We start from the raw sequence: 26,984 nt of genomic DNA, 5'->3' as shown, positions 1-26,984 counted from the left end.
GTTGTAACATTTTGGAAAAGAGAGTTGTGGACATGATGTCAAGGCAGAGTCAGAGAACTCCGCCACAAGAGAATCAAAGGGTATGGGGAGAGAATGGGAACATGGTGCTAAGATGTTTCCATAGTGAGGGAGTCTAGGACCTGAGAGCACAGCTTCAGGATAGAAGGAAGACCCTTTAGAACAGAGATGAGGAGGAATTTTTTTGGCCAGCGGGTGGCGAATCTGTGGAATACGTTTCCACAGATGACTGGAGAGGCCAAGTCATTGGGTATATTTAAAGCAAAGTCAGATAGGTTCTTAATTAGTGAGGTGTCAAAGGTTATGGGGAGAAGGCAGAAGAATCGAGTTGAGAGGGATTATAAATTAGTCATGATAAATCACGGAGCAGTCTTGATGGGCCAATGACCTAATTCTGCTCCTATGTCTTATGGACATATATGCCATGATCTTATCGAAAGGCAGAGCAGACTCAAGGGACTAATTGTTTCTTATCTACTTACCTTCTGTGCTGGTGACGTTCCCTGATAATTGTTTGAACCAATCCACATGTTCAAAAACAAACCAACAGCTGGTGGAAATCCAAAATAACATATACATTTCTGAAAATATATAACAGACTGAGCAGGAAAAAGAGAAAATCTGCAGATGCTGGTAATCCAAACAGCACACACAAAATGCTGGAGGAAATCAGCAGGACAGCTATGGAAAAGAGTAAACAGTCGATGTTTCGGGCCGGGACCCTTCACCAGGACTTAGCAGTATTGTTAGCAAGAGGGAGATAATGTCTCAAGTTGATGACACTTCATCAGGGATGATTATGTTGTCCTTGATTTTCATACACTGTCTTTGGGAACATGTTCAATCACACTAGCAGATAAGTCCCCCAGACCAATGGAATCGCTAGAACCAGAGATTTCCAATATCTTTTAACAATCTGTGATGTTCTGCATTGAAAACACATATGCTACATTACAAAATTTTCATTCAATTTTCTTATCAAATTGTCCTTTTCTAGGATCTGGTGAATTCGAATCATTTGGACAACAGTTAATTTATAGAGTCATAGAGCACTACAGCACATGAACTGACCCTTCAGCCCATCTAGCCCATCAAGCTAGAGTCCCATTGACCTGCACCCAGACTATAGCTCTCTATTCCCCTCTCACATCCATGTACTTAATCAACTACATGGATATATTTAACCAAATGACTCTTTAAGTGTTGAAATCGAACCTGCATCTACTACTTCTGCCGGCAGCTAGTTTGATTGAGGGTATGTTAAGGCACAAAAGATGATATTTTTATCTGTATATCAGGTCAGTTGTTACTGTTTGCATTTTTGGGTTTTAATATGGAATCATAGCTTTTCAAGATATGTTACTGCTGTAACTTGCATTCCTGCGGACAGATTTATTTTTAAATAAATGATATTGTATAAATAAACACGAGTTATCTATGGACCAGTGCCCCATTTAAAAACGTTCTCCTCATTACTCTTCTGTTTTAGATCCATTGAGTTATCACTGCACTAGAGGACGTTCATATATTACGTCTGTACTAGCTCCCCTTAGAACAGGGGTTCCCAACCTGGGGTCCACAGACCCCTTGGATGACGGTAAGGGTCCAGAGCATAAAAAAGGTTGGGATCCTTTTGAAAATGTAGAGGGGTCTTGGCAACACCATTCTGCTGAGCATTTCCCACATCCTTATGTTTCCAGAATCTCCAAATACTTTAAACTGAAATGATTTTAATGATTTTCTTTAAACTGAAAGTTGTTGGTCGCAACTAAGATCAGCTGTCATTGTAAGTGCTGATGGCAGGTCTGTGGCAATTAGGAGAAGGATTCGAGAAGCTCACTCAAATAAGTATCAAATGCCCATTGATGAGATGAAGCTACTGCACACTCCGCTCAGTGACAGCCTGATAACAACTTGTCCTTGGCATTCAAATGCTGGCAACAAACTTTATCCAGTGCCAAAATATTTTTCTAATTTATAATTATTTCTGACAAATCACAGCTATAAAATTAACACTCCTTTCACACTTTATATGAACTTGTTCAGACATGGCAAGGAAATTGAATGTCTGAATAGAACACTTTATTCAATTGCAGTGAGAACGAAACCAATGGATTTACCTTCTTACAGTCTGTTACACTTTTCTTTCTTCATGCTTCAGGTGTGCAATGTTCCTCCTGAACAGGATTTTACAGAAGAAAATATACACCAGACACTCCTGAACTGCGCTGTCAAATATTTGCCTCTGGTGCAGTGAAGCAGTGTTTCCATCAAGATACCTGAATTTTAAGCCATAACTGTTGTATTTGGAAAATCTGATCTCAAACACTTAATAAGAACAATCCATTTGTCTGTTGTGAATCACCTGATTTATACCATCGCATGAGTCATCTGCTGATGTTCAGATGGGCCTCAACTGTCAACTTGACTTTATATCATTGAGTAGTAATTTTAAAATATTGAGCATGGGCAAGTTGTAAAAGGACTAAAACATAGGAGCAAGATTAGGCCATTCTTCCTTTCAAGTTTTATGGTCAGGGCATGAAGGAATATGGGAGAAGTAAGAGACTGGGGCTGAGAGGAAAATTGGATCAGCCATGATGAAATGGTGGAGCAGATTTGATGGGCCAAATGGCCTAACCCTTTTCTTATATCTTGTGGTCTGGTCCACCATTCCATTTTCACTGATTTTTTATCCCTCTCAACCCCATTCTCCTGTCTTCTTCCCAGCTTGTGCCCTTCTCTTATGGTCAAATGGTGTTCAACTCATCACTGCATATTCCAAGCAACACACAGCCTGCTGGAAGAACTCAACAGGTTATACAGCACTGGTGGAGGGAAAGGAATTGTCAGCACTTCAAGCCTGATTGTCAGCACTCAGGCCTGATGCAGGGCTTCGAGAGTGGAGAAGCAAGATCACAGCATAGAGAGGAGAAGGGACTCCAAGGCGATTGGTGCACTGAGAAGGGGTATAAGATGACAGGCAGGTAGTGTCAGGTGAGTAGAGGTGGAGCAGGTAAATGAAGGAGACCAAGTGAGCCAGAGCAAGGTGGGGGGAGGGCAGTGACGATGGGAGACGTCTGCAGGAGAGCGATAAGCTGGAAATCCAATGCTGGGTCCTGATAAGTAAAGAAGATGAGAATGGGAACCATTAGGGAAGAAGAGAGAGGCGAATAACAGTTCAAAAGAGATTGGGGAAGTTGTTGTGTGGGGGGTGGTGGAACCTGTGGGGATAGAGGGGATGAGGGTATACTGTGTGTTGTTCCTGATTCCAGCATCTGCTGTCGCTTGTGACAACATATTCCAGTGCTGACATATTCCAATCCATAGGTGTATTGCTTAACATCCTTCTGAAACCAAAGGATACCTAGGAATCTGGAGCAACTCATGCTGAAGGAACTCAGAGAGTCAGCAAGGATCTGTGGAGAGAAATGGAGAATCTATGTTTTGGGTCCAGACCCTTTATCTCGATTGAAAGATAGCCAATGTAATAAAGATCAAGAGAAAGGTTGAAAGCAAGCAATTGGTGCATCCATGTTAGGAGAGGTACTAGTTCTTCCTATCTAACCTTTTTATACTACCTAACTTCCCTTTATATTTCAATAACATTTTCTGATATCCACCCTAAGGTGTTGCTGTCAGAATTTCCCTCTTCATCCACTTTTTCTCTGCAAATACAATGCAGAATTAGTTGACGTTTTGGGCTGAGACCCTTCTTCAGAACAGAGGTCTCATTAAACATTAACCATGTTTTCATTGGCAGAGTTGCTGCCTGGCCTGCTGAGTTCCTCCAGCATTTTTGTGTGTTGCTTTGGATTTCCAGCATCTGCAGATTTTCTCATGTTTGTGATTATACAGATTTAGTGGCTTGATGAGAAATTCAATACTTTATATACTAGGTACGTAAGCTGTTTGAAATGTTAAACCTAAATGAATGAGCTGAGATTTTAATGCCATACATGAGAACTGCCGAATAACCTCGCTGGTTTCAGAAAACTATTTTTACAAAATGTGGATTGTAATTGCATATAATAATTGCAGCTTTATATTTTATTTTGTTCATGATATTTTAGCACATGCCATAATCTCATGAGTGTTTTCCAATCTTTGACTTAGTTTAAATGAGACCATTATCAAAGTAAATGATATTTACTTTTGGGTTTGCTGCCGGTGATCTGATTGATTTTGAAGCCTCCCTGGTGACACAGTAGATCCCCTAAAGATTTCTCAGGACTCTTTACTGTGACTGAAAAGTAAGGGAATTATGTATTATTTATTCTTCAACCAACAGCACTAAAGCAGATATTCAATTGAACATCAATTTCTTAAACTTCCTGTAATTTCTCCCCTGTCCCCCTTCTCTCTTCTTCCATTCACCATTCAGGCTCTCCTCTTACCCCTTCTTTTCTCCTCACCTACTCATCACCTCCTTCTGATGCCCCTTCTCCTTCCCTTTCTCCCATGGTCAGCTCTCCTCTCCCATCCAAAATTTCCTTTTCAGCATTTTACTTCTTCCACCTATCACCTCCCAGCTTTTTATTTCATTCTGCCTCCCCCCCCCCCCACCCACCCACTCACCTGGTTTCACATTACCTGCAGGATTGTACTACTTCCCCTTCCACCCACATTTCACCCCTAGCACCTCTGCCTTGCCTTTTCAGTCCTGATGAAGAGTCTCCCCGAAACATCGTCTGTTTATTCCTCTCTGTAGATGCTGCCCGACCTTCTGAGTTCCTTCAACATATTGTGTGTGTTGCTCTGGATTTCTAGCGTCTACAGAATCTCTTGTGTTTATAATCTGCTTGTGTACTTCAGTGGTGTTTGTGAAAGTTTGCTGAACACCAGCTGGCTACCATGGTTTCTTTTATTAATGACTCCACTTTAAAAACACATAAAGAATAGGATTGGGTCTTAAACCAGCTGATTAGAACTCAGTCCTTTACTCCGCTTCCTTACAAAATTCCCAACCCTCGATTCCTCTATCATCCATCATTGCCTTTAAAGCACTTTGGAATTGGAATTGGTTTATTATTGTCACACGTACCAAGATACAGTGAACAGTTTGTCTTGCACACTGTTCATACACATCAAATCATCTTACAGAATGATTAAATGTTTTAAAACCATGAAAATAGGAGGAGCTAGGGAAGATGGCACCAGAAGTTTTCGTGGACCCAGGCGACTTCTTCCAGTTTGTCCATGAAACAGCTGTGCATGGGGGGCGGGGCTTTGGAGTTCTGATATTTCTGTCATTCATTCTTTCGGTTGTTTTTCTGTTTCGTGGGTGTCTATGAAGAGTAAGAATTTCAGGTTGTATACTATGTGCAATCTCTCATATTAAAAGTAAACCATTTGAAAATGCTATATCAATACAAGTTATCCACTTATCTATTTACATTAGTACTATAAAATAAAAGCATCATGATACCTTTAAATACAATATCTTAAGAACTGAATAAGGAGGCAAAAAACAAGACAAATACTTTACTGCATAGCTTTATGTCAGTACAATTCGGTGGACTTTTAGACCATAAGAGTTGATTCTGAGAAATAACAGTAGCATACAGTCCTGAATAGGGGTCTCGGCCCAGAATGTTGACTGTTTGCTCTTTTCCATAGATGCTGCCTGGCCTGCAGAGTTCCTCCAGCATTTTGTGTGTGTTACATGCAGTACATTCTCAATTTTATTGCATATTTGCAGGAGAGGTATTTGAGAACATGTTGTGGCCTAGTCTTTGAATGGATTATGTCTGCATTTTGCACTTTATTGTAAATTGCCAGGAAATCCAAAGGCACTTATCATTTGTGAAAATAAGACATAGGGTGCTGTTCCTCATGTTATAATTATGTCTACGTTTTTCACTAGACAGTAATTATTTTTCGTATGTGTAAAGTGAGCATTGTTGTGCAGCTAATAGGGTGCTACCTCACAATTCTAGTTATCCTAACCTCAGACACTGTGTGGAGTTCATACATTCTCCCTCTGACTGTGTGGATCTGCCCCAGGCACTATGATTCTCTGCCACATCACACAGTTGTGCAGGTTCAGGGGTTAATAGGCTGCTGTAGGTTGCCACTAGTGTGTAGGTGGGTTGTAGAGTCTCAGAATCAGGTTTAGTGTACTGTACTGACATGTGCTGTGACATCTATTGCTTTGCAGCAGCAGCACAATACAATGCATAAAATATTATTATAAGTTAAAATAAGAAATATTTTAGACACTGAGTAGTGCAAAACGAGAGCAAAAGATAATCAAGAGAAAATCTGCTGATGCTGGAAATCTGAGCAACAAACACACACAAGATGCTGGAGGAACTCAGCAAGCCAGGCAGCATTTAAGGAAAAGCGTAAACAGTCAACGTTTTGCGCCAAGACCCCTCATTGGGACCATAGATGCTGCCTGGCCTGCTGAGTTCTTCCAGCATTTTGTGCGTGTTGTGAAAGATAAGCTAGTGTGCATGAGTTCATGGTCTATTCAGAAATCTGATGGTGGAGTATGTGTCTTAGGCTCCTGCACCTTTTTTCTGATTGTAGGAATGAGAAGAGGGCATGCTGGGATAATGATGGGTGCTGTCTTCTTGAAGATGGCCTATTGATGATGTCCTGAATGGTGAGGAGGCTAATGCTCATGATGGATTTAGCTGTGTTTCTATCCCTCTGCAGTTTTTTCTAATCCTGTGCAATGCCCCCCCCCCCCATACCAGACAGTGATGCAACCAGTCAGGATGCTCTTCACCGTACACCTGTAGAAATCTGTTAGGTTCTTTGGTGACACACTAAATCTCCTCCAACTCCTACTGAAATATAGCTGTGGCTTTCTTCATAGTTGAATCAGTATGTTGGGCCCAGGTTAGATCTTCAGTGACATGACACCCAGAAACTTGGAGCTGCTCGCCCTTTCCACTGCTGGAGTTGATGGAAATGTGGGGAGGATGTAGAATTAACGTGCATGGGTATCTCATGGTCAGCACAGAACCAACAGACCATGGGCTTCTGTTTACATCCTGGATAGCTCTTAGAAAGGCATGAAGGACAAGTTGAAGGCCGGAGTTTAGAATGTGGCAGTAAAATAAGCCTCTGTTGGCCCAGTCCAACAACAGTGTTTATAACATTCCAAATTATCTTTTACTATTGAAATGTCAGTAAAAAATGTGTCTAATTTCCAAGACCAAATCATCAGACCATGAGATACAATCAGTCCGACACATGCCCCTAATGTGAACCATTTCCAAGCCTCCCTTTCTGGAACAAATCTATTCCCTATAAAATCATCTTGCTGGTGTCATACAATTTGCTGGCTGCCAAATTTTCACCAGTCTTTATCCCGCCAGTTTGAAGCGCACATTTCACCAGGTTTACTTAAGTGTGCCCAGGCTTTGTAAGGTTTTGGGTATCCCCATTGTATTCTCCAGTTGTCAGCCTGCCTGTTCCACCAGTCTGCTGCTAAATAAATAAATTATCCCTCCCTACTTGTCATGCTTGTAACTATGTTAAGTTGTTTTGAATAATTTTCTCTACTTCAACTTTAGCAAGGCTCAGAATTCAAGTCTCTTTGCTTTATAAAAGAGGGAACCACGCTTGACTGCACAACAGACGAGAGGGTGGAAGAATCAATGGGTTAGGTAGCACTTCCACAAGGAAGTGAACAGTTGATGTTTCCGGTTAAGACCCTTCATCTGGATTTTATGTCACTATACTTGGACAGCTTTGGTTATACATGCTTTTCAATTCCTGTATGGAGAAATCAGACTTTTTATTTTTGTTCAAATCTGCAAGTAATTCATACCCTTTTCATGGTCATCTCTCCTTTCACATCAATGCAAGCCTAAGCTCAGAGGACAATGGAGCAGGTGAAATGTGTGGCTAGGGGTCACTTTCCTTAAAATGGCATAAATTGACAAGAGACCTTCCTTCCACATTTACGTGTGTTAGACATATGCAATACAGAGGTCTGAATCTGACAATCCCAGTTCAGAATGCCTTATAGAAAATAGTAGACATTTTAGAAGTTGCTGGTACCTAGTGAATCATATATATTCCAAACACAGATGTAGATTAAAATATGAAATAAACACAGGCTGGAAAAAATAAATACAGCATGCTGACATTTTTTCAGCTGTTTACGATTGACATTTATACATTGCCTCATCATAACTACCATTATGAGTTCTGCAGTTGTTGTTTTAAACATTACAATGATCTACCAGCTAAAACCAAATTAAGCAATAGTTAATCTGATTTTAGTGATAATGAATGATTGATGTCATTTGCTAGGATCATGATTGACTCAGTAAAATCAGAGACTGTGTTTTAAGGATAACAAGCCTTATCATTAAACTTTATGAGTCTCTGGACTCCCTGGTCCATGACATGTGTCACGAAGACCCTATTCTCTGTTTTAGTGGAGGGACTTCTGGTTTAATGGCAATCTGCTGAAACAGCGCTGAAGATTCCCATGTAGTGAAGATACTGCAGTTTGAAAATGGAACTTTAAGCTAATAGAAAATGGTAAAATATCAACAGCTCAACATTGGAGCAGTGTGCATACTGTATGAGTTAAAGCTAATGTAGTGTCCAAGTGCCAAAATGATTAAAGGATAAATAATTTCCATTCAGCACATAAGTAACTAATCAAAAATGCATTAACTAGGCCCAGGTGTGCCCTCTGCATTAAAAAGTCAAATCATAACAATTCCTTTCTCTGGAATTGAAAGCTCCTCTGTTATTCCTGCTCTATTCCTTCCATCCAATGATTAGCCATGTTCTTCTCCATGGGGTTAATGCAAGCCACTGTCTTCACGAGCTCCCCTTTTGCAGATCACACCCCCTGTCTGGATGTCCCTTTTCAGGAGGGCAGCTCAGTCAATGGGCCACCTGGCATTGTGGCATTCTGCATGGGAGATCTACTTGTAGCATGTTAATGAGGATGTGAATTTGGCATTCAGCATTTTAAAATTGGTGCAGAACCCAGTATAACCCTGGTGTAGATTTAAATGAGAAACCTGAAATTTGGAAGTACTTGATCCAAAATAGTAGATGTAAGTCAAATTACTCCCTCCATGTATAACACAAGCATAATTGACAGCAGTCACTAATCACTCAAACTTCTCAATTTTAATAACACGGATAGTGATGACAAATCCACAATGCTTTCAAATCCAACATAGTGGCAAGCTTAGGAAGGTGGGGATTTAAACTCATTTTGATGGGAATGAGGAACTGTTTCTTTATATTACTGAACAAAAGCCTGTGTCCCATCACATTAACATGCCATGTGAATGTGCTTTCTTCCATTGTAGTCAAAGGCTGAGTTTGATATTCTGTAGTTAGTTCTTTGAGGAGTCACTGTGTATACTCGAACACTGATGGTCCATTCTGTTCAGAATCAGAATCAGGTTTAATATCACTGGCATATGTTGTGAAATTTGTTAACTTAATGGCAGCCGTACAATGAAATACATGATAATTACATATAGAGAAAAAACTGAGTTACGTTAAGTATATGTATGTCTATTCAGTAGTTAAAACAAGCTGTGCAAAACAACAGAAATAAAAAATGTAGTGAGGTCATGTTCATGGGCTCAATGTCCATTTAGAAATTAGATGGCAGAGGGGAAGAAGCTGTTCCTGAATCACTGAGAGTGTCTTCAGGCCTCTGTACCTCCTACCCAACAGTAACAATATGAAGAGGGCATGTCCTGGGTGATGGGGCTGCTTAATGATGGACACCACCTTCCTAGGGCACCACTCCTTGAAGATGTTTTGGATACTATGAAGGCTGGTACCCATGATAGAGTTGACTACTTTTATAAGTTTCTGCAACTTATTTTGATCTTATTCCAGGGGAATGACATGACATGACTGGTGAAATAAATATCAGCAATGTGAAATTGAACGGGCATTAGCTGATACTGAGATACTGAGGCCTTTGCCACATTTTTATGCATCCCACCTTTATATTTTTATGTTGAACTTCATAATGAAGGGAGGAAGTCTGTGACTGGTGAAAGTACATTTGCAACTCTCAATGTTGTATCGTGAATTTAAATTCACATGTTTAGAAGTGATTTCCCCAGCGGTTTATCAGTGTATTTACATATTTCATACATCTTTGCAGTAAAAATCCCCAACTTGACAACACAACTTCCTGTCCCAGAGCATCTTGCACTTTGAGCTGCAGCCATCTCTGTATTCAATGAACCGAGCCAAGATTATCTTTGTCATTTCTCTCTTGACTGGGTGAGATTTGACTAGGGCCACCGCTAAATGGGACAATCAAATCATCATCTGAAATAAATATGAGGAATTTTCTGCTGAGGTGTACCAGGTTTTCAACCATCTGAAAAGTGGAACGGAGGTAGCCGATCAGGTACCTCGCCTGCGTAAAGGCTCACACTCGGTGCTGGAGTACACCATGGAATTCAGGATCCTCGGGGAGGAGTGTGGCTGGAATGCGGAAGCCCTGCTGACCCATTACCATCGTGAGCCTTCAGAGCACTTGAAAAATGAGCTGTCTACCCAGGGCATGTCCACCAACCTCGAAAGCCTCATCACTCTGGGCCTCCGTGTTGACTAATGTCTTATAGAATGGCCCTCCATATCACCAGCCAAAATGCCAGAACCATTTCTGGTTGCAATTCACTCATCAGCAACGCATCCAGAGCCTATGCAATTAGGGAGAGCTCCCTTAAACCACCCCCGTGAGCATCGGTGGAGAAACAAGTTGTGCACTAACTGCAGATCACCCAATCACCCACTCATCAAATACTCGCTGCATCCAGGAAATGGCACCACCAGTATGTCATTGGTCTGTGGGAGGAAACTGGAGCAGATGGAGGAAACCCACGCAGCTACATACAAACTCCTCGATCAACTCACCTAACACTCCTCTTACCCCTGGTTTCTTGCTCATGACCCTCACTTTGCCTGGCCACGTAGCTCACTGCTGAACTGGAGCTTCCACTTGCCAGACCATCTGCCTTCAAACTCAGTTGACTTCACTCCTTGTGGTGAACTACATATACCTGTCTGGACACGCCCCCTGCTGACTGCTCCTGTGGCTCCTCCCACAGACCCCGGAATAAAGGCGATTGAGGCCTGAGCCGGCCCTCAGTCTCCAGGATGTAGTATGGTGGTCAACTACTGCTTGTTCTTTCTTCCAGTTAGTAAAAGCCGATGTCTCGCCTTCACGTCTCTGAGAGAGTTATTGACGGTGCATCACTCCTTAAGTCCGAGGAGTCAGAAAAATCCCTCAACCTCACCGCACTCCCGCAGGAATACTACGACTCAGCCACCTCCTTCAGCAAAATTGATGCTACCACATGCCGCCTCACAGACCGCATGACCAAGCACACCCTGGCACCACCCATCCCCTCTCTCCACTCCCGAGACCCAAGCCATGAATGACTACATCACCGATGTGTTATAGCATGGCTTCATTCGCCCGTCCTTATCACCAGCCAGGAGGTTTCTTCCTTGTCACAAAGAAAGGTGGGGGTCTCTGTCCCTGCAGTGACTATCACGGACTCAACAAAATCACTATTAAGAACAGCTCCCCACTCCCTTGATGGATAGCGCATTGAGAACTCTCCGAGGGATCCAGGTCATCATAAAATGGACCTACAGAGCACAAACAACCTGACTTGCATCCGCCTGTGGTATTAGTGGAACACGGTGTTCATAACACCCGCTAGTGATGCCTTTCGGAGTTTCCAACAGTCCAACTGTTTTCCAAGTCTTAATTAATGAGATCCTCTGACACATGCAACACGGGTATGTGTTTGCCTACTTTGATAACATCCTCATCTTCTCCAAGGACTCCCAAAAACATTGTCTGTTTTGTCCTTTAGTCCTTCAGCATCTCCTTGAAAACCAAATGTACTGCAAGTTACTCTCCCCAGTTCAGCTCTCAGCCCATCCTTCCATCCTCCCAGTTCCTCATCCCAATTGTCTGGGACCAGACCGGCCAGGCCCTTCAGCACAATTCTATCCTGGATAATGCATTTGACAATTGAATGCACGTTTCAGTAGCCATCCTCACTGAGGCAATCCAGTGGGCCCACTCCTCACACCTCTCTGGCCATTTGGGCACATGATGGACTCTGGATTGTCTTCAGAACTGGTTGTGGTGGCCCACCACAATCACAGATGTGCGTCAGTTCATTGCTGCCCGTCTTCAAAGTGCCTAGTCCAACCAGCAGCCCTCTGAGCTCATGCAGGCCCATTAGTCCCTTGTTGACTGTGGTCCATCAACGCAGTGGATTACATCATGAGTTTGCCATTTTCCATTGGGGCCTCAGTGATCATGACAGTGATGACTGGCTTGCCAAGGCAGATCAATTCATTTCTCCTTCCAAACCTTTGTCAGCTGTTGAGATGGTGGATCTGGTTCTCCAACATGTAGTTCACCTGCCTAGCTTCCCCCAAGACATTGTATTGGACTGAGGCCCACAATTCATCTCCCAGTTCTATCGAGTCTTCTGCTCCCTGCTCCACATCCCAGTTTGTTTTCTGACCATGATCCACAGACCAATCAGAAAGAGCCAATCAGCAAGTGGAGAAGTTTCTGTAATACTTCACCACCTCTAACCTTTCCAAATGGAAGAAGTATCTGCTCTGGGCTGAGCTGACCCACAGTGTACACATCTCCACTGCCTTGGGTATGTCACTCTTTGAAGTGTCTCATGGCTACCAACAATCCCCGTTGTTCCCTGCAGAGGAGCCAATGGTGGAGGTCCAATCTGCTGGGGCCCTTTTTGTCCATGGACAACTCAACCCACCTGAGCCGGCACCTTTGTTTTGTTTTTATATAGCTCAGTGTAGTTTGTGTACTGTTTCATGTAGCATCATGGTCCTGAAAATGTTGTCTCATTTTTACTGTGTACCGTACTAGCAGTTATGGTTGAAATGAGAATAAAAAAGTGACTTGACTTGACCTTCAGAACCAAGAATGGTGGAAGGCGGTCCAGTCTACTTGGTTCCTTGGTTAATGTGTTCCTGTTGCCATGGTTGTGGTGTGCTGTTCCCAGTTGACTCAGAAAGACTCAGGGAAGGAGACATCTTGGGTGCTGTCCAGTTACATGTTGGATCCATCATTCAAGGAGTTCCACTGGACCCATCTGGATCATCTTTCAGCCGTTAGGGGCCAGCTGTAGGGGTGGGTTTCTGTCAGGCCTGCACAGGCAGGCTCTTCCCAGTCTCCATCCAGCTAATAGGAGTCACCTGCCACCTGTTTCCAACTCATCACCTGCAGCCTATTTAAACCCAGCTCTCATCCACTGTCTTTGTCCACCCATCAAACCAATTAGCCTCAAACAGTTGCTCCTAACCTTCCGTTACCTTGTCATATTAAGTATCCATTCTCTCTTGCTTTGTGGCCACTCGTGGCTTGTTATTTTGCACTTTATTATTAAAGAGATCACTCACCACTAAATCACCTCTCCTGCTATGCATTTGGGTCAAGCCTTCCCTGCATTTCCTGACACATCAGTGCAGTTCACTTTGAGAAAATGTTCACCCTGCCCAACCAATCCTCCCACACTGTACTTGATGGGGGAGATGAACTCCAGCAAAGTGACCTCTCTGACATTTCATTATACAGGCAAATAGACACTTAACTAATAAGCCATTGAAGAAAGATGTTCCCATTTGTCATTGAGACGTTCTACATAACAGTGTACTCTACTCTTGGAATGAGAGCTTTTAACTCTATAAGTGACTTGTTAAATATTTGATCATTATTTCAAATATCTTGTGCATCAAGAGTATTGTGATTTTGATTCATTATAAAAGTGAATTTTCAGGATCCATACTTAAATTCACAATTTTTCCATTTCCATGAGCTAGCTTTTAATTTCAGCACAGTTAATGCACTCATGTGCTCACTTTAGCAAGAAAATGAGATTTGGATCCAACATCAATATCAAATGCAGCCTGGCCAAGAGAAAGCACATTCCAAGGATGAATAAAACTTTGTTACTCCATGATTGTCTGATGATCTGTGTCAGCTATATAGACTCAAAACTGTCCCCAACCTAAGTACTGTGTACCTGTCACATCTACATTTCACACCTCCTCAATGTTAACATTATGTAATGTCATGATATTAATGAAGATTTTGTGAATAATATGAATTATGAATTATGAAGAATTCTGGGCTGTAGGAGTCTAGGTTGCAAGTGTTTCAACATAACTAACATAAAACCATTCTTTCTATAGACTGTTTTAAATTACTTCCCAAAATGTGAAAGAACAGCAATTTAACCCACTTTGCTATATGCAATAAAGCCCCCTAGCACTGTTATGCAAAGTATACTGTTGGATTTTCGCTTCAGACTTCCCAATACATCTAGTTCAGACGTGTACACAGCAGAGAGCTTGAGTATTTTCTTGGTTATTTTATGTTTTTTAAAGTTTGTATATTTGCTTTACAAAGACATCTTGAGTTGAATATGCTGGCGGTTAAAATTCCTTAGACAGCTGGTAAACATTTCTAACGTGGACGCTGATGAAATGGTGCTGTTTTAACTCTTTGTAGCTTTCATCCACTGTTGGCTTGCTGGCTTCAAAAGTTTTCTGCTTGTGAAAGGCACCAGAAGTTCATAAAATATTGGCTTCCAAACAAAACTTTTGATTTAACTTGGAGAAAATTGTACATTTAGGACTGCCTTGTGGCCCCATATGTTTTCACAATATTCCTATTTCAGACTTCACAGACTCAGCATTGTCCAATGCAACTTGTTTCAAAGTATAGCAGGGAAATTTTATACTCAAGGGAATTAAAATCTTGTGGAATTTACAGTTGAGATCTAATAGGACCATGTAAGACAAAATAAAAACTTTTGAATTTACAAGTATCCTTATACACCCTTAGTGCATATTACCACAGAACCCATGATTTTTTTTTAAATCCTTCAGGGTTTCATAGCTGCTTAGACCCATAGACTGACAGGATGCAATTGTCAAAGTTATTTCTTCAAATGATATTGTTCTCAACTGATACGTATGAATTAGAAGCAAGAGAAAGCCCCCTAAACCTACCCTGTCTTTCAGTAAAATTAAGCCTAATCCGACTGCATTCTCATTTCTATCTTTTCCCATTAATCTTTCACCCCCTTGTTCATCAAATATCAATATCCTTCTACCTTAAAAATAATCAAAGAGTCTGTTTCCGCCACCCTTTGTCACAAAATTCTCAAGCCCCATTGAGTGAAAGAAATCATCTGATTTCTCTCTTTTGCACATTGGTTGTTTATCCACCCTTTGGGGTGCTATCTTTCACTATTCCATTATGGTTTATCCACCCTTTGGGGTGCTATCTTTCACTATTCCATTATGGTTTATCCATCCTTTGGGGTGCTATCTTTCACTATTCCATTATGGTTTATCCACCCTTTGGGGTGCTATCTTTCACTATTCCATTATGGTTTATCCATCCTTTGGGGCGCTATCTTTCACTATTCCATTACGGTTCTTGGACTTGCTGAGTATGCCCTCAGGAAAAAGAATCTCAGGGTTGTATATGGTGACATATATGTACTTTGATGATAGATTTGCTTTAAACTTCGAAATAGCAACCAGTTATTTTTAAACAGTGGTCCCCTATATCTAGATTCTCCCACAGGAAGGAATATCCTCCTCAGAACTTGTCAAGACCATTGAGCGTATTGTATTTTCCATCAAGTCACATCTCTCTTCTAAACTCCCGCCAAGGTAACCCCAGCCTGCCCATCCTTTTCTTGTGAGATAATATATCCATATGAGGAATAACCTAGTGTCTAATCTTCACTGAATTGCTTCCAAGCACTAATATTTTTCAATGAATAAAGAACTACAGGATGTACACTTCTCCAGGTGTAGCCTCACCAGTGTTTGAGTAACTGAAGCATTTTGCATTGCTCCAGCATCTGCAGAATTTCTTGATTTTATGATTTGCTCATTGACTGTGTTTGTCTGGTTCTGTTGCATTCCAGCACTTTCAGACCATGCTGAAAACAAAGTTGAATGTATTGACTCTGCGGAAGGAACCCTTACCTACCGTCATCTTTCATGAACCTGAAGCCATTGAATTGTCTCCCACAGCTCCCATGATGACCAGCCAGTATAACACAGAGCGCAAGGTTAGTTGCAAGTTGCATACAGGGAATTGCTTGACAGGATGCTTTTGAGGACAACAATGTGCTGTTTATTTGTGAGGATATCTCACTGGCTGGGGCAAAAATGTGTATTTATTTCCTAACCTCAGTTAACATTTACTGTCTGGATGTGGCGCCAGTATTCGCCACAAACAACTTTACTCTTCAGCTTACCAAAGATAAATGGTTAAATCTTTAGACATTACCTCAGACTGCTGCATACATAGAATTACTTGATCCACTGGCTTTTAAGTTCTCTGCAAATTTTTATTCAGGGAGAGAAATGTGATTGAAGACATTCCCACTAAGCTCTGTGGTTCCTATCGTTTGAAAAATATTGAAATACAAAATATCAGAATTATTCAGATACTCAAAATATCTCCTTTAGTGAAGTCAGACTATCTTTCCTTAGGATATCAGAAGGGAATCTCAGAACAGAATAGTGCAAATCACAAGTTTCTCTTGAATCCTCTCTGTAGTAATTAGCAGAGATGTCAAAAATTAGAACATAGTTTTGATGCAAATTGATTGAGTTAATCTTTGACTACTAATATCATTCAATGACAAATAATGATTTGCATTGTTTTTCCTCTAGAAGTGGGTATTCCTGGAAAGATAGATATGTAATGTCCTGTCACCAAATGCTCTTAAGATATTGGTACATTGACTTCTTGGACAACTTCAGCCCCTAGGATGTTTGGATTGATGCCCAGATCTGAACTTTAATTGAGTAACAGCAGAACTAGAAAAAAATATTAAAATTATTCTCCTTTCCCCTGCCATTTAGGGCAAGTGGCATGTTTGTGTTAGTTGATTATTGTGCTCCCCTTTCACTGAGTCCTGGTGTAACTCTATATCGGTGGGATACAAGTCTTCTTGTCCTGCCAGCTTTGTTACGATTCAATCACAATCAGGTGTTTTATATTTTGTGCAAATTACCATTGCATTGTTTGTCTTGTGTCTGGTTGGGGAGGAAGTGAAATATAACAAGAAGTGCTTTTTTCCTGCAGTTTGGCTTAAAACCTGTTCCAGAGGCAGCTAGCGAGAAATTCATCTGTGCCACTTGAGGAGTGTTTGGTACTCATACTGGAAGAAAAAAAGTGCAAGCCCTTTCTCCTCTCCAACATTGAAAAAATTATTCATACCAAATATAGATATTCATGAAAAGCTATTTTAGTCTATTCAGTAAGCTATAAAATATGCAAACTAGGTCAGAATCAAATTTAATATCACTGGCATATGTCTGAGATAATTAACAATTTTGATAATTGTAATACTAAAAGGGATGTAAACCCAGTGACATAAGGGAAAGGGAGGTTCAGAATTCATGGGAAAAGGAGTTCAGTATTAATGGGTTAAAGCATAACTGCTTATTCAGATTTCAGATTCATTTATTAATCAGATGTACATCACAAATACAGTGAAAACCACAACCCAACAATGTCACACACTCAAAATGCTGGAGGAACTCCAGAAGTCAAGGAGCATCTATGGAAATAAACAGTCAACATTTCAGGCCGAGACCCTTCTTCTAGACAGGAAAAGAAGGGGGAAGATGCCAGAATAAAAAGGTGGGGAGAGGCAAGGAGGACAAGTTAGAAGGGTGATAGGAGAAGCCAGGTTGGTAGGTAAGGTAAGGGGCTGGAGAGGAGAGTGAATCATGGGAGAAAGGAAAGGAGGATGAGACCCAGGAAGAGGTGATAGGTAGGTGAGAAAAGGTCAGGGGCCAGAGAGGGGAATAGAAAAAGAGAGGAGGGGGAATTTTTTTTACCGGGAGGAGAATTCAACATTCATGCCATCAGGTTGGAGGCTACCAAGATGGAATAAGTCATTGCTCCTTGACCCTGACAGTGGCCTTATCGTGTCACAAGAGGAGGTCATGAACCAACATGTCTGAACAGGAATGGGAATCAGAATTTAAATCTGGCCACTGCAAATGTCTGCTTTTGATAGATGGATAGAGGTGCTCGACGAAGGGGTCACCCAACAACATGATGAGAGCAACCCACAAGTGTCACCACACATTATGGTGCCACACAAGAGGAGGAAATGCTGCAGGATTATTTTAGGGAGCTGGCCATGGCAACATCGGAGAAAATGCTTCACAGGTGAAGACCACAGCGGAACTGCCCTCTGACACATCTGCTTATGTGTTCCTCAGTCTATTGAGTGTGTGGCATCACATCCAAATCTTACTGGCCCACAGCAGTGAGTGACTAAAAATAAAAATTAACAAAATTCATTTTTTCTTATACATTTTTGGTTATTTCTTTATTTTCCCCAAATAAATTCTGTGAGCAAAAATCATATCTCAAATTTTTGTGAGGTGATTTCTGAGTTAAGAAAAGGCAGATTTCCAAAATCCAAATGGCCAATACACAGGGTTTCCTTTGAACCACTGCTTATAATGTTGCAAATTATATCGTGTTGCATTTCCAAAGGATCTACTTGCTTTGGTGAGGGATTCTACCTCTAGAGTCTTAAAGTTATAGCTTGACGCGTAAAATCAAGAAGTAAATGCAAAAATCTGGAGTAACAAGCTATCCGTTGGAGGAACGCACAGACCGAGGAGCATCTGTGAGGAGGGAAAGAATTGTTGATGGTTTGAAATGTCGACTATTCCTTCCCCCCCCACCCCCCGACATATACACCTTGATCCATCAGTTACAACCTCTGTGATTGAAACCAATGAACTTCTGTCAGGAAGGTGTGTGTATCAACGATTCAAAGATTCAAAGTGAATTCATTATCAACAAATGTATAGATTATACAAACTTGAGATTTGTTTGCTTAACAGGCAGTCACAAAGCAAAAGAATCTGAAAGAGCCAAATTAAAAAAAATAAGACCAACCCCCAGTGCTCCCAGAGAAAGAGAGAAAAAAAACAAAACTATTCATGGAAACAATAGAAGTGAGAATCAACAACAGCATTCCAAACCAAATTGAGTCCTTGGATCCAAATTCCTGGAGTAGCCCAGAGTAGGCCCAAAGCAGGCCTAAAATCATTTCATCATATTAGCAGGGCAAGTTGCTGCAAAGTTTGCAAACATGGAGCACAGCAGCCGGGGGCAATCTCACAGCCTTAGCGTCACAGAGAGAGGAACCTCCAGACAACAAGACATCAGTTATCTGCCCCCAGCAAGGGCAGATAAACGGATGCTGAGGCATGAAACAGAATGACAGAACCAGTTTTAGAGTTTGAATGGCTTAACACTGACCTTATCTCCCTCTGTGTTCCTGTACATAATACTTTAACTGCCTTTTTTGGATTGGGTGGTATTCCATGGTTCATAAAGTTGATGCAAATATTTTTTAACATTGAGCCATTGGGTGGCTCCTTCTCCAAATCAGATGAGATACAGTCAACAAAATTTTACTAATGCTCTCCTATAGATTCAGGGGTGGTGCCTGAGGGCTGGAAGATGGGCGATGATACACGATTGTTCACATCAGGGGTGGGCATACTGTAAATGCAGTAGCTGCACACCGGTTGGTTTAACCTTGGTGGTGGTGATAGTTCTGGAAATCATAATCAGAAGCACAATTAGACACGTGTGGACTGATTAGGGAAAAAAAGCCACAATAGATCTATTTTAAAGACAAATCATATTTGACTCACATTATGGTTTCTTGATGAGGCAACAGAAGATTTCAATGAGGGAAGTGTGGTTAATGTGGTATAAATGAACTTTCAAAAGATAGTTGATAAGATACCACATAATTGGCTTGTCATCAAGACTGAAGCCCATGGGAAAAAATGGGTTGTATGAGGATGGTTAGAAAACTGGCTGTGTAACAGAAAACAGACTAGTAGAGAGAGGCTGTTTATCAAACTGGGGAAAAGTGTGCAATGAAATTATCCAGGGATTGTTGGAGACCCTGCTGCTTTATTTAAGATATATAATAATGATTTAGACCTGTGGTGTAGAAGGTTCAGTTTTTAAACTTGTACAGGATGCAAAACTTGATCTATAGAGAACTGTGAGGAGGTTGCTAAGAGACTCAACAATACAAGCAGGTTGGGGGCCTGGGTAGAGAGGTGACTGAGGAAATTTAAAGTGGAGGAATGTAACTGTTTGATGACAAAAAAAGAAAGAGGGAATACAAACTATGGACAGAATTCTAAATGGAGTACACAAATATAGAGACCAAGTTGTATACCTGCATCGTGTGTTCTAAAGTGGCAGGGAGGATATTAAAAATATGCAGAATCCTGGGCTTTATGGAGAACAAGACCAAGGAAGTCCACATGCCCCTTTGTAAAATACAGCTTAAGGATCATTGTCAAAAACATAAACACAAGAAATTCTACAGATGCGAGAAGTCTTGAGCAACATACCCAAAATGCTGAAGGAACTCAACAAGTCAGGCAACATCTATGGAGGGAAATGAACAGTTGATGTTTTGGGCTGAGACCATAAATCATTATTTTATTATTAAAAGATACAGTATTATAACCGGCCCTTCTGGCCCAAAGGAGACTCACTCAGTCACGGAGAGAACAGACAGCGGAGGAATGGAACCCAGTCACGAGCACTGTAATAATGGTACACTAACCACCACACTGCCATGCTGCCCCAATCAGGGCTGAGAAGGAAGTTGGGCAGAAGCCAGAAAAAAGATTGGGGGTGGGCAAGAGTACAAGCTGGCAGATGATAGGTTAAAAACAGGTGAGGAGGAAGGTGAGTGGGGGTGGGGGGGAAGGGACTGAAGTAAGAAGCTGGGATACAATAGGTGGAAGAGCCAAAAGGCTGAAGAAGAAGGAACCTGATAGGAGAAGGTGGTGGACCTTGGAAGAAAGGGAAGGAGGAGGGCACCAGAGAGAGATGAGGAGAAGAGAAGGGGTGAGAGGGGAATCAGAATGGAGAATAGAAAGAGGGAGAAGGGAGAGAGGGGAAAGAAATTGCCAAATGTTGTCCAGCTCTGAACACTACACTTTAGGGGAAAAGACAGGATAAATGCTGAAAGGATTTTGCCAAGTTTGCGATTCTAGAACCAGGGATATCAGTATCTTGATCAATAATAAACTGAATTTGTTAGTGATGTGTTCATATTGCTAATCCATTTGTACTGACTGAGTTAGCCACTTTCTTGCCCGTACGTCTATCAGCCAGTACCATCTATGATGATGACAAAGCCTCCAACAACAGCACTGACCGCACTATCACTGATGAAGTACCCACTGAATTAGTACCTCAGCAGCTAGAAGTCATTTGTGAATATCTCAGTCACTTCTCTTAGAAGGTACCTTCGAAATAGTGAGAAATCCAGATGACATTGAAGTAGCAGAGCTGAGCTGTCGGTAAGTATGTGGGAAGGTGGGCCTTGTGCGAACAGCAATATCATCAGAATCAAAATCAGGTTTAATATCACTGGCAAATGTCGTGAACATTTTTTGCTATGCAGCAGCAGTACAGTGCAATACAAAGTAATTAAAACTATATTATAGTAAGAAGTATATATTTATATTTAAATTAAATAAATAGGACCAATAGACTTCTTATCACCTTAAAACAATGTTGCTTAATATATTGTCCATGGCTGCAGCTGTGGATTTTAACTGTAGCAATCCTAAACAGGAATATTTGAGGACCTCCATCAGAGCTGCTCACATAAGTCGCCATCCTAATGGCTCCACGGAATTGTATGTGCAACAGACTCTGGGTAACACCCGTGGAACAAAGGTGGAAATGCAGAAGTTTAATTTCATTACTGGCCTGATTTCACCCGGGGTTACAGACAACAATCCAATTTCAAGGCAAATCTGCATTTAATTCCAGCCGGTGTACCTGTGATTTTCTTATATGCTACCATTACTAGAATGGCCCCAGGGAGTTTTAAACATTTCACATATGGAGAGAATATACGTAAATTCAAATCGAAATTGGGTATGTGAAGGAATTGTAGCACAATATGTGCACTTCTGTATCGACAGAATGATGAGAATGTGGAATTCACCGTGCATAGATCAGTTAAAGGCATCAGTTCAGCAGAAGTTTTTTTTAAGGATCATAGACAAATCATTAGAGATGCTGGAAATATGAAATAAAGACAGGTAACGATGGAATTATCAACATGACAGGCAGCTTCTGCAGGAGAAATAAAGTTAATGTTTCATGTTGTTCTACACCAACACTTCTTCCATACACCTCACTAGTTCCATCGGAACCTGTTTAGGATCTTATGTCTGGTTTTGATGAACCTGATTTAAGAAGAAAATCAGGTAAATGAAAGAAAAAGGAATAAGATGGACTTGGTGATAGAGTGAGATGAAGACGATTTGTGTGGGACCCTTTAGATCGCAATGAACAACTCAACAGTTCTGGAGTTATAAATCCATAGATGTTCCTTCAAATGGCATTGTCCATTTAAACAGAGACATCTCCAAATATGCTAAGAAGTTCCTTAAGCAGTAGGTCTGTTCACTGGGAAGATACTCTGTGGATTCCATTCCTGAGAATACCACACACTGAGAAACTATAAACAACATGAAATGTGCATTTTAGCTTGTGTATGTGTGCATGTATGTGTGCATTGGTAGGAAAGGAGTGCTGCAAAATGGTAACAATGGTCAGCCACAGTTTAAATAGATGTAGCACAAAAGGGCTCACCACAATCACTCAGAAGTCTGAACACATCAGATTAATTTGCCTCTGAGAATACAGGCAACCTTCAATGAAGCATTTTCAGTGGATAACAGCTGCTTCTACTTTACTCAGGAGCAGATTTGTTGAATGGTTCTCCCAGGTGGCCAGTCAGATCCTTTGCTCCAGAGGCAACCGCTACCTCCCAGTGGTTTACTCCTCTGCAAATCATCCCAGCAACTTGTCTCCAAGGAGACCACATCCCCAGCACCACCACTGCCCTCCTCACAGATATATGCAAACTGCTGATACATCTAACATTTAGACTGCTCTTCTCTTTTCTTCTCCTCCTAACTGATGACACAAGGCAACCACGTAGCCCAGTGCACCAAGGTGTGGCTGCAAAATCTGAGCTGGCTCCAGTACCAAGCTCCCCTGCAGCCAAACAGAACGCAGAATGAGTAGGAATCTGGGAACATCCCGTTTCCTGCAATGTCTTTTTCATGCTGCTGTGATAGATCGTTTTAAATCCCTATTGTCTCTAAAAGGGAAATGTGACATGGAATGGCCCTACACCAAAATGAAAGGAGACAAGCGACTGAAAACAGAAAAAAGGGCAGATTGCAGAGATTTCATGCCTGGAATTAAAAAAATTTTAAAAAAATACTGGAAGCATTCAGACACCATCAGTAGGGATGCAAATATAGTTAACATTTCAGGTCAACATGCTTGCATCTGAACTGCAGAAGAAATGGAGATAAAAATAAGTTTTAACAGGAAGGGGGCATGACCTGTTCCTTACACCCCACGTTATGCGGTTGGATATTTTAATTTTTTCTGGTTCGGATGACTTGAACTTTCTTTTTCTCCAGAGTTGCTGATTAGCTGGCTAAGTGTATCCAGTTTAAGCTAAATCTCTACTCTAGTCTTACTTTTATTCTTACTCTCTGCTCCAATGTTACGTTTATCCTTACTTCCACTCGTGCAGTTTGTCTGCTAAGTGATGTATGATGTGATAAAGTGAACCAGCAAGCTAATGGCTTAATTGATACCATATTAAAATGAAACATACAGTGAGTCATTGCCAACCGCTCTGGAGACAAGTTCACTAGTCCCAGTTGCATTCTCATTTACAGTTATGCAACTTAACATTTTATTCAGCTAAATATACTACAACATAAAGGTGGAAAATTGGTTTTTGGAAGGATTGTCCCAAAACTTGTTGGCATCAAAGGAGCTCCTAGGGTAATTGGTGTATGTCTGTTTTCAGCAGTAGTTGTACCTTGTCCAACTTTTCTTTTGCTCCAAATCATTCAAGGTTTCCAATGGAAAAGAAAATTGGATGAATGACAAGTATCTATGCCAGCCATGTCAACATCCAAAATTTGCAGGGATAGACAATAAGTAACTGATGGCCTGGAGGTTTTAGGTCATCATTTTTTTTTATTCGCTGATCCACACCTCAGCTACTACCTGTTGACACAATTAGGGTTGGCTATTTGCCAACTATATAAATATTTATCAAAGCATAATTCCTACCATGCACACTGATGCTTAGTATGCGTTTCATAATTCTCAACACACCCTTTAGATCTTCCTTTACCAAAACAATTTGGCTTCCCATTCAAAAGTCCCGTGCCCACTTTGTCAGTATCATCAACCATTACCTTTCAGTGTGTATCTAAGTCCAATTAAACAACAAAAGAAATCAGCAAATTTATCATCATTATAATTAGTTTCTAAGTGATATGGAAAAGTGAGATTCAGTCTGTATGTGAAATCATGGTGCATAATTATAGAATTTAATTAATACTAATCAACATCAGTGTGAAACATTTAATCCTTTGCAACCCTTCACTCTCTAAAGACCTCTGAACAAAGCTCACTTCGAGCTTGCTTGGGTTTTTTTCAAATTTCTTGGTGATGTTAAGGTTCCTGGAAGGTTTTTTGGGGGGTTTTAGATTTCAATTATTATATGTAAAATAAAAACAAATATCTATGCACTGTAGTTTAATTTTTGAAAAAAAAATAAACAGATAACATGAGGGGGAACTTTGGTAACACAAGGGGGAACTTGGTAACACGAGGGGGAACTTGGTAACACGAGGGGGAACTTCTGGTAACATGAGGGGGAACTTCTTCACTCAGAGAGTGGTAGCTGTGTGGAACGAGCGTCCAGTAGAAGTGGTAGAGGCAGTTTCGATACTGTCATTTAAAGTAAAATTGGATAGGTATATGGACAGAAAAGGAATGGAGGGTTATGGTCTGAGTGCAGGTCAGTGGGACTAGGTGAAAATAAGCGTCCAGCACGGACTAGAAGGGCCGAGATGGCCTGTTTCCGTACTGTAATTGTTATATGGTTATAGATATTTGAGAACAATATATATTTAATCCAGAGTAACACACACAAAATGCTCAGAAACTCAGCAGTTCAGGAACAAACAGTTGACGTTTCGGTCCAAGTTTCTTCTTCCGGACTGAGAAGAAAGGGGAAGATGCCAAAATAAAAAGGTGGAGATGTGGAATAAGGCTAGCTAGAAGGTGATAAGTGAAGCCAGGTGGGTAGGAACAGTAAAGCGGCTAGACAAAAAGGAATTTGATAGGAGAGCAGAGTGGACCATAGGAGAAAGGGAAGGAGGAGGGGACTCAGGGGGAGGTGATAGGTAGGAGAAGAGTAGAGGTAAGAAGCCATGGTGGGGTATAGAAGAAGAAGGAAGGGGGAGGGGGAAAGAAAAGGAAAAAAGAACTGGGAAGAGAAATTAATGTTCATGCCATTATTTAGAGGCTACCTAGACAGAAATGAGGCACTGTTCCTCCACATATGATAGTGGCATCATCATGACAGAAGAGGAGGCTATAGACCAACATATCAGAACAGGAATAAGGATAGGAATTACAGTTGTTGGCTACTGGGAAATCCCGCTTTTGGCATTTACAGCAATCGCATGGGGTCCTCACAAAGGCTGGTGATTAACATATTTCTTTGTCAGGATCCACTTTTTACTCACAAAAAAAGATCAATATTTAGAGCCCATTTCTAACTGCACCTGAGAAGATGGCAATGAACTCTCTCTGGAACTGCTGCTGAGGGTAATCCCACAGTGTAGTTAGGCGGGGAGTTCTAGAAATTAGGAAGGAAAAGAAATATATTGATTGCTGTGTGACCTGGAATGTTTATGATGCCATGAATGATGCCACTATCATATGTGGAGGAACAGTGCCTCATTTCTGTCTAGGTAGCCTCTAAATAATGGCATGAACATTAATTTCTCTTCCCAGTTCTTTTTTCCTTTTCTTTCCCCCTCCCCCTTCCTTCTTCTTCTATACCCCACCATGGCTTCTTACCTCTACTCTTCTCTTACCTATGAATATCCTGAATGTTCAGGAAATGGTGTTCCCTTAACCTGACCGGCCCTTTCCTTCTGAATGTACTGTAGATTTCACCATCCTAGGAAGAACTACCTAAAAAGCCTTACCAAATTACTATCTTATCACAGAATCACAGAGTCATACCCTTCAGCCCAACCTGTCCTTGCCAACCATGTTGACCCATCTGCCTGCATTTAGCCCATGTCCCGCTAAACATTCCCTGTCCATGTATCCGTCCAAATATCTCTTAAACATTGTTATTGTACCGACAGCTTGTTCCATATGCCCATTGCTGTCGGTGTGAAGAATATGCCTCTCAGATTCCCTTCAAATCTTCTCCCTCTCACCTTAAATCTACGCCCTCTAGCTATTTTGTCAATTATGTGTGCTGCGCATCATTGATGGGCTGATGGCCAGACAATAAGATATAGGAGAAATTAGGCCATTCAGCCCATCGATTCTGCTCCGCTATTCCATCATGGCTGTTCCTGGATCCTGCTCAACCCCATACACCTGCCTTCTCGCCATATTCTTTGATGCCCTGACCAATCAGGAAACGATCAACTTCCACCTTTAATATATGCATGGACTTGGCCTCCACCGCAGTCTGTGACAGAGCACTCCACAGATTTTACTACTCTATAGTTAAAACAATTCCTCCTTATCTCTATTCTAAAGGGATGTCCCTTAATTTTGAGACTGTACCCTCTAGTTCTGGATACCCCCACCATAGGAAACATCCTTTCAGCATCTGGTAGGTTTTAATGACATTTTGCACCCCCCCCCCCCCGCATTCTTCTAAATTCCAGTGAGTACAGGCCAAAAGTTACCAAATGCTACACATATATTAACCCCTTTATTCCCAAACTCTGGACTCTCT

The 26,984-nt window shown here is 41.3% G+C and overlaps 1 protein-coding gene across 4 annotated transcripts in view; it reads left to right on the top strand.

Annotated features, from left to right (window-relative positions):
* pid1 (phosphotyrosine interaction domain containing 1) overlaps window positions 1-26,984 on the top strand; it is a 149,350-nt gene that overhangs the window by 51,771 nt on the left and 70,595 nt on the right. For 2 of the 4 annotated variants that reach the window (XM_059993966.1, XM_059993950.1), the window contains one exon: window positions 15,990-16,136. The exons of 1 other annotated variant lie outside the window; for it this stretch is intronic. In XM_059993966.1, coding sequence (XP_059849949.1) covers window positions 16,002-16,136 — 135 coding nt within the window. In that variant the 5' untranslated portion in view covers window positions 15,990-16,001. Of the gene's footprint in view, window positions 1-6,606; window positions 6,629-15,989; window positions 16,137-26,984 lie in introns of those variants that run through there. One more of the 4 variants, XM_059993959.1, reaches the window with a different exon arrangement.

The sequence above is a fragment of the Hypanus sabinus genome, chromosome 2, assembly GCF_030144855.1.
Source record: "Hypanus sabinus isolate sHypSab1 chromosome 2, sHypSab1.hap1, whole genome shotgun sequence".
NCBI lineage: Eukaryota > Metazoa > Chordata > Chondrichthyes > Myliobatiformes > Dasyatidae > Hypanus > Hypanus sabinus.
The sequence above is the reverse complement of the archived record's forward strand: the minus strand, read 5'-3'. Positions and strand labels throughout refer to the sequence as shown.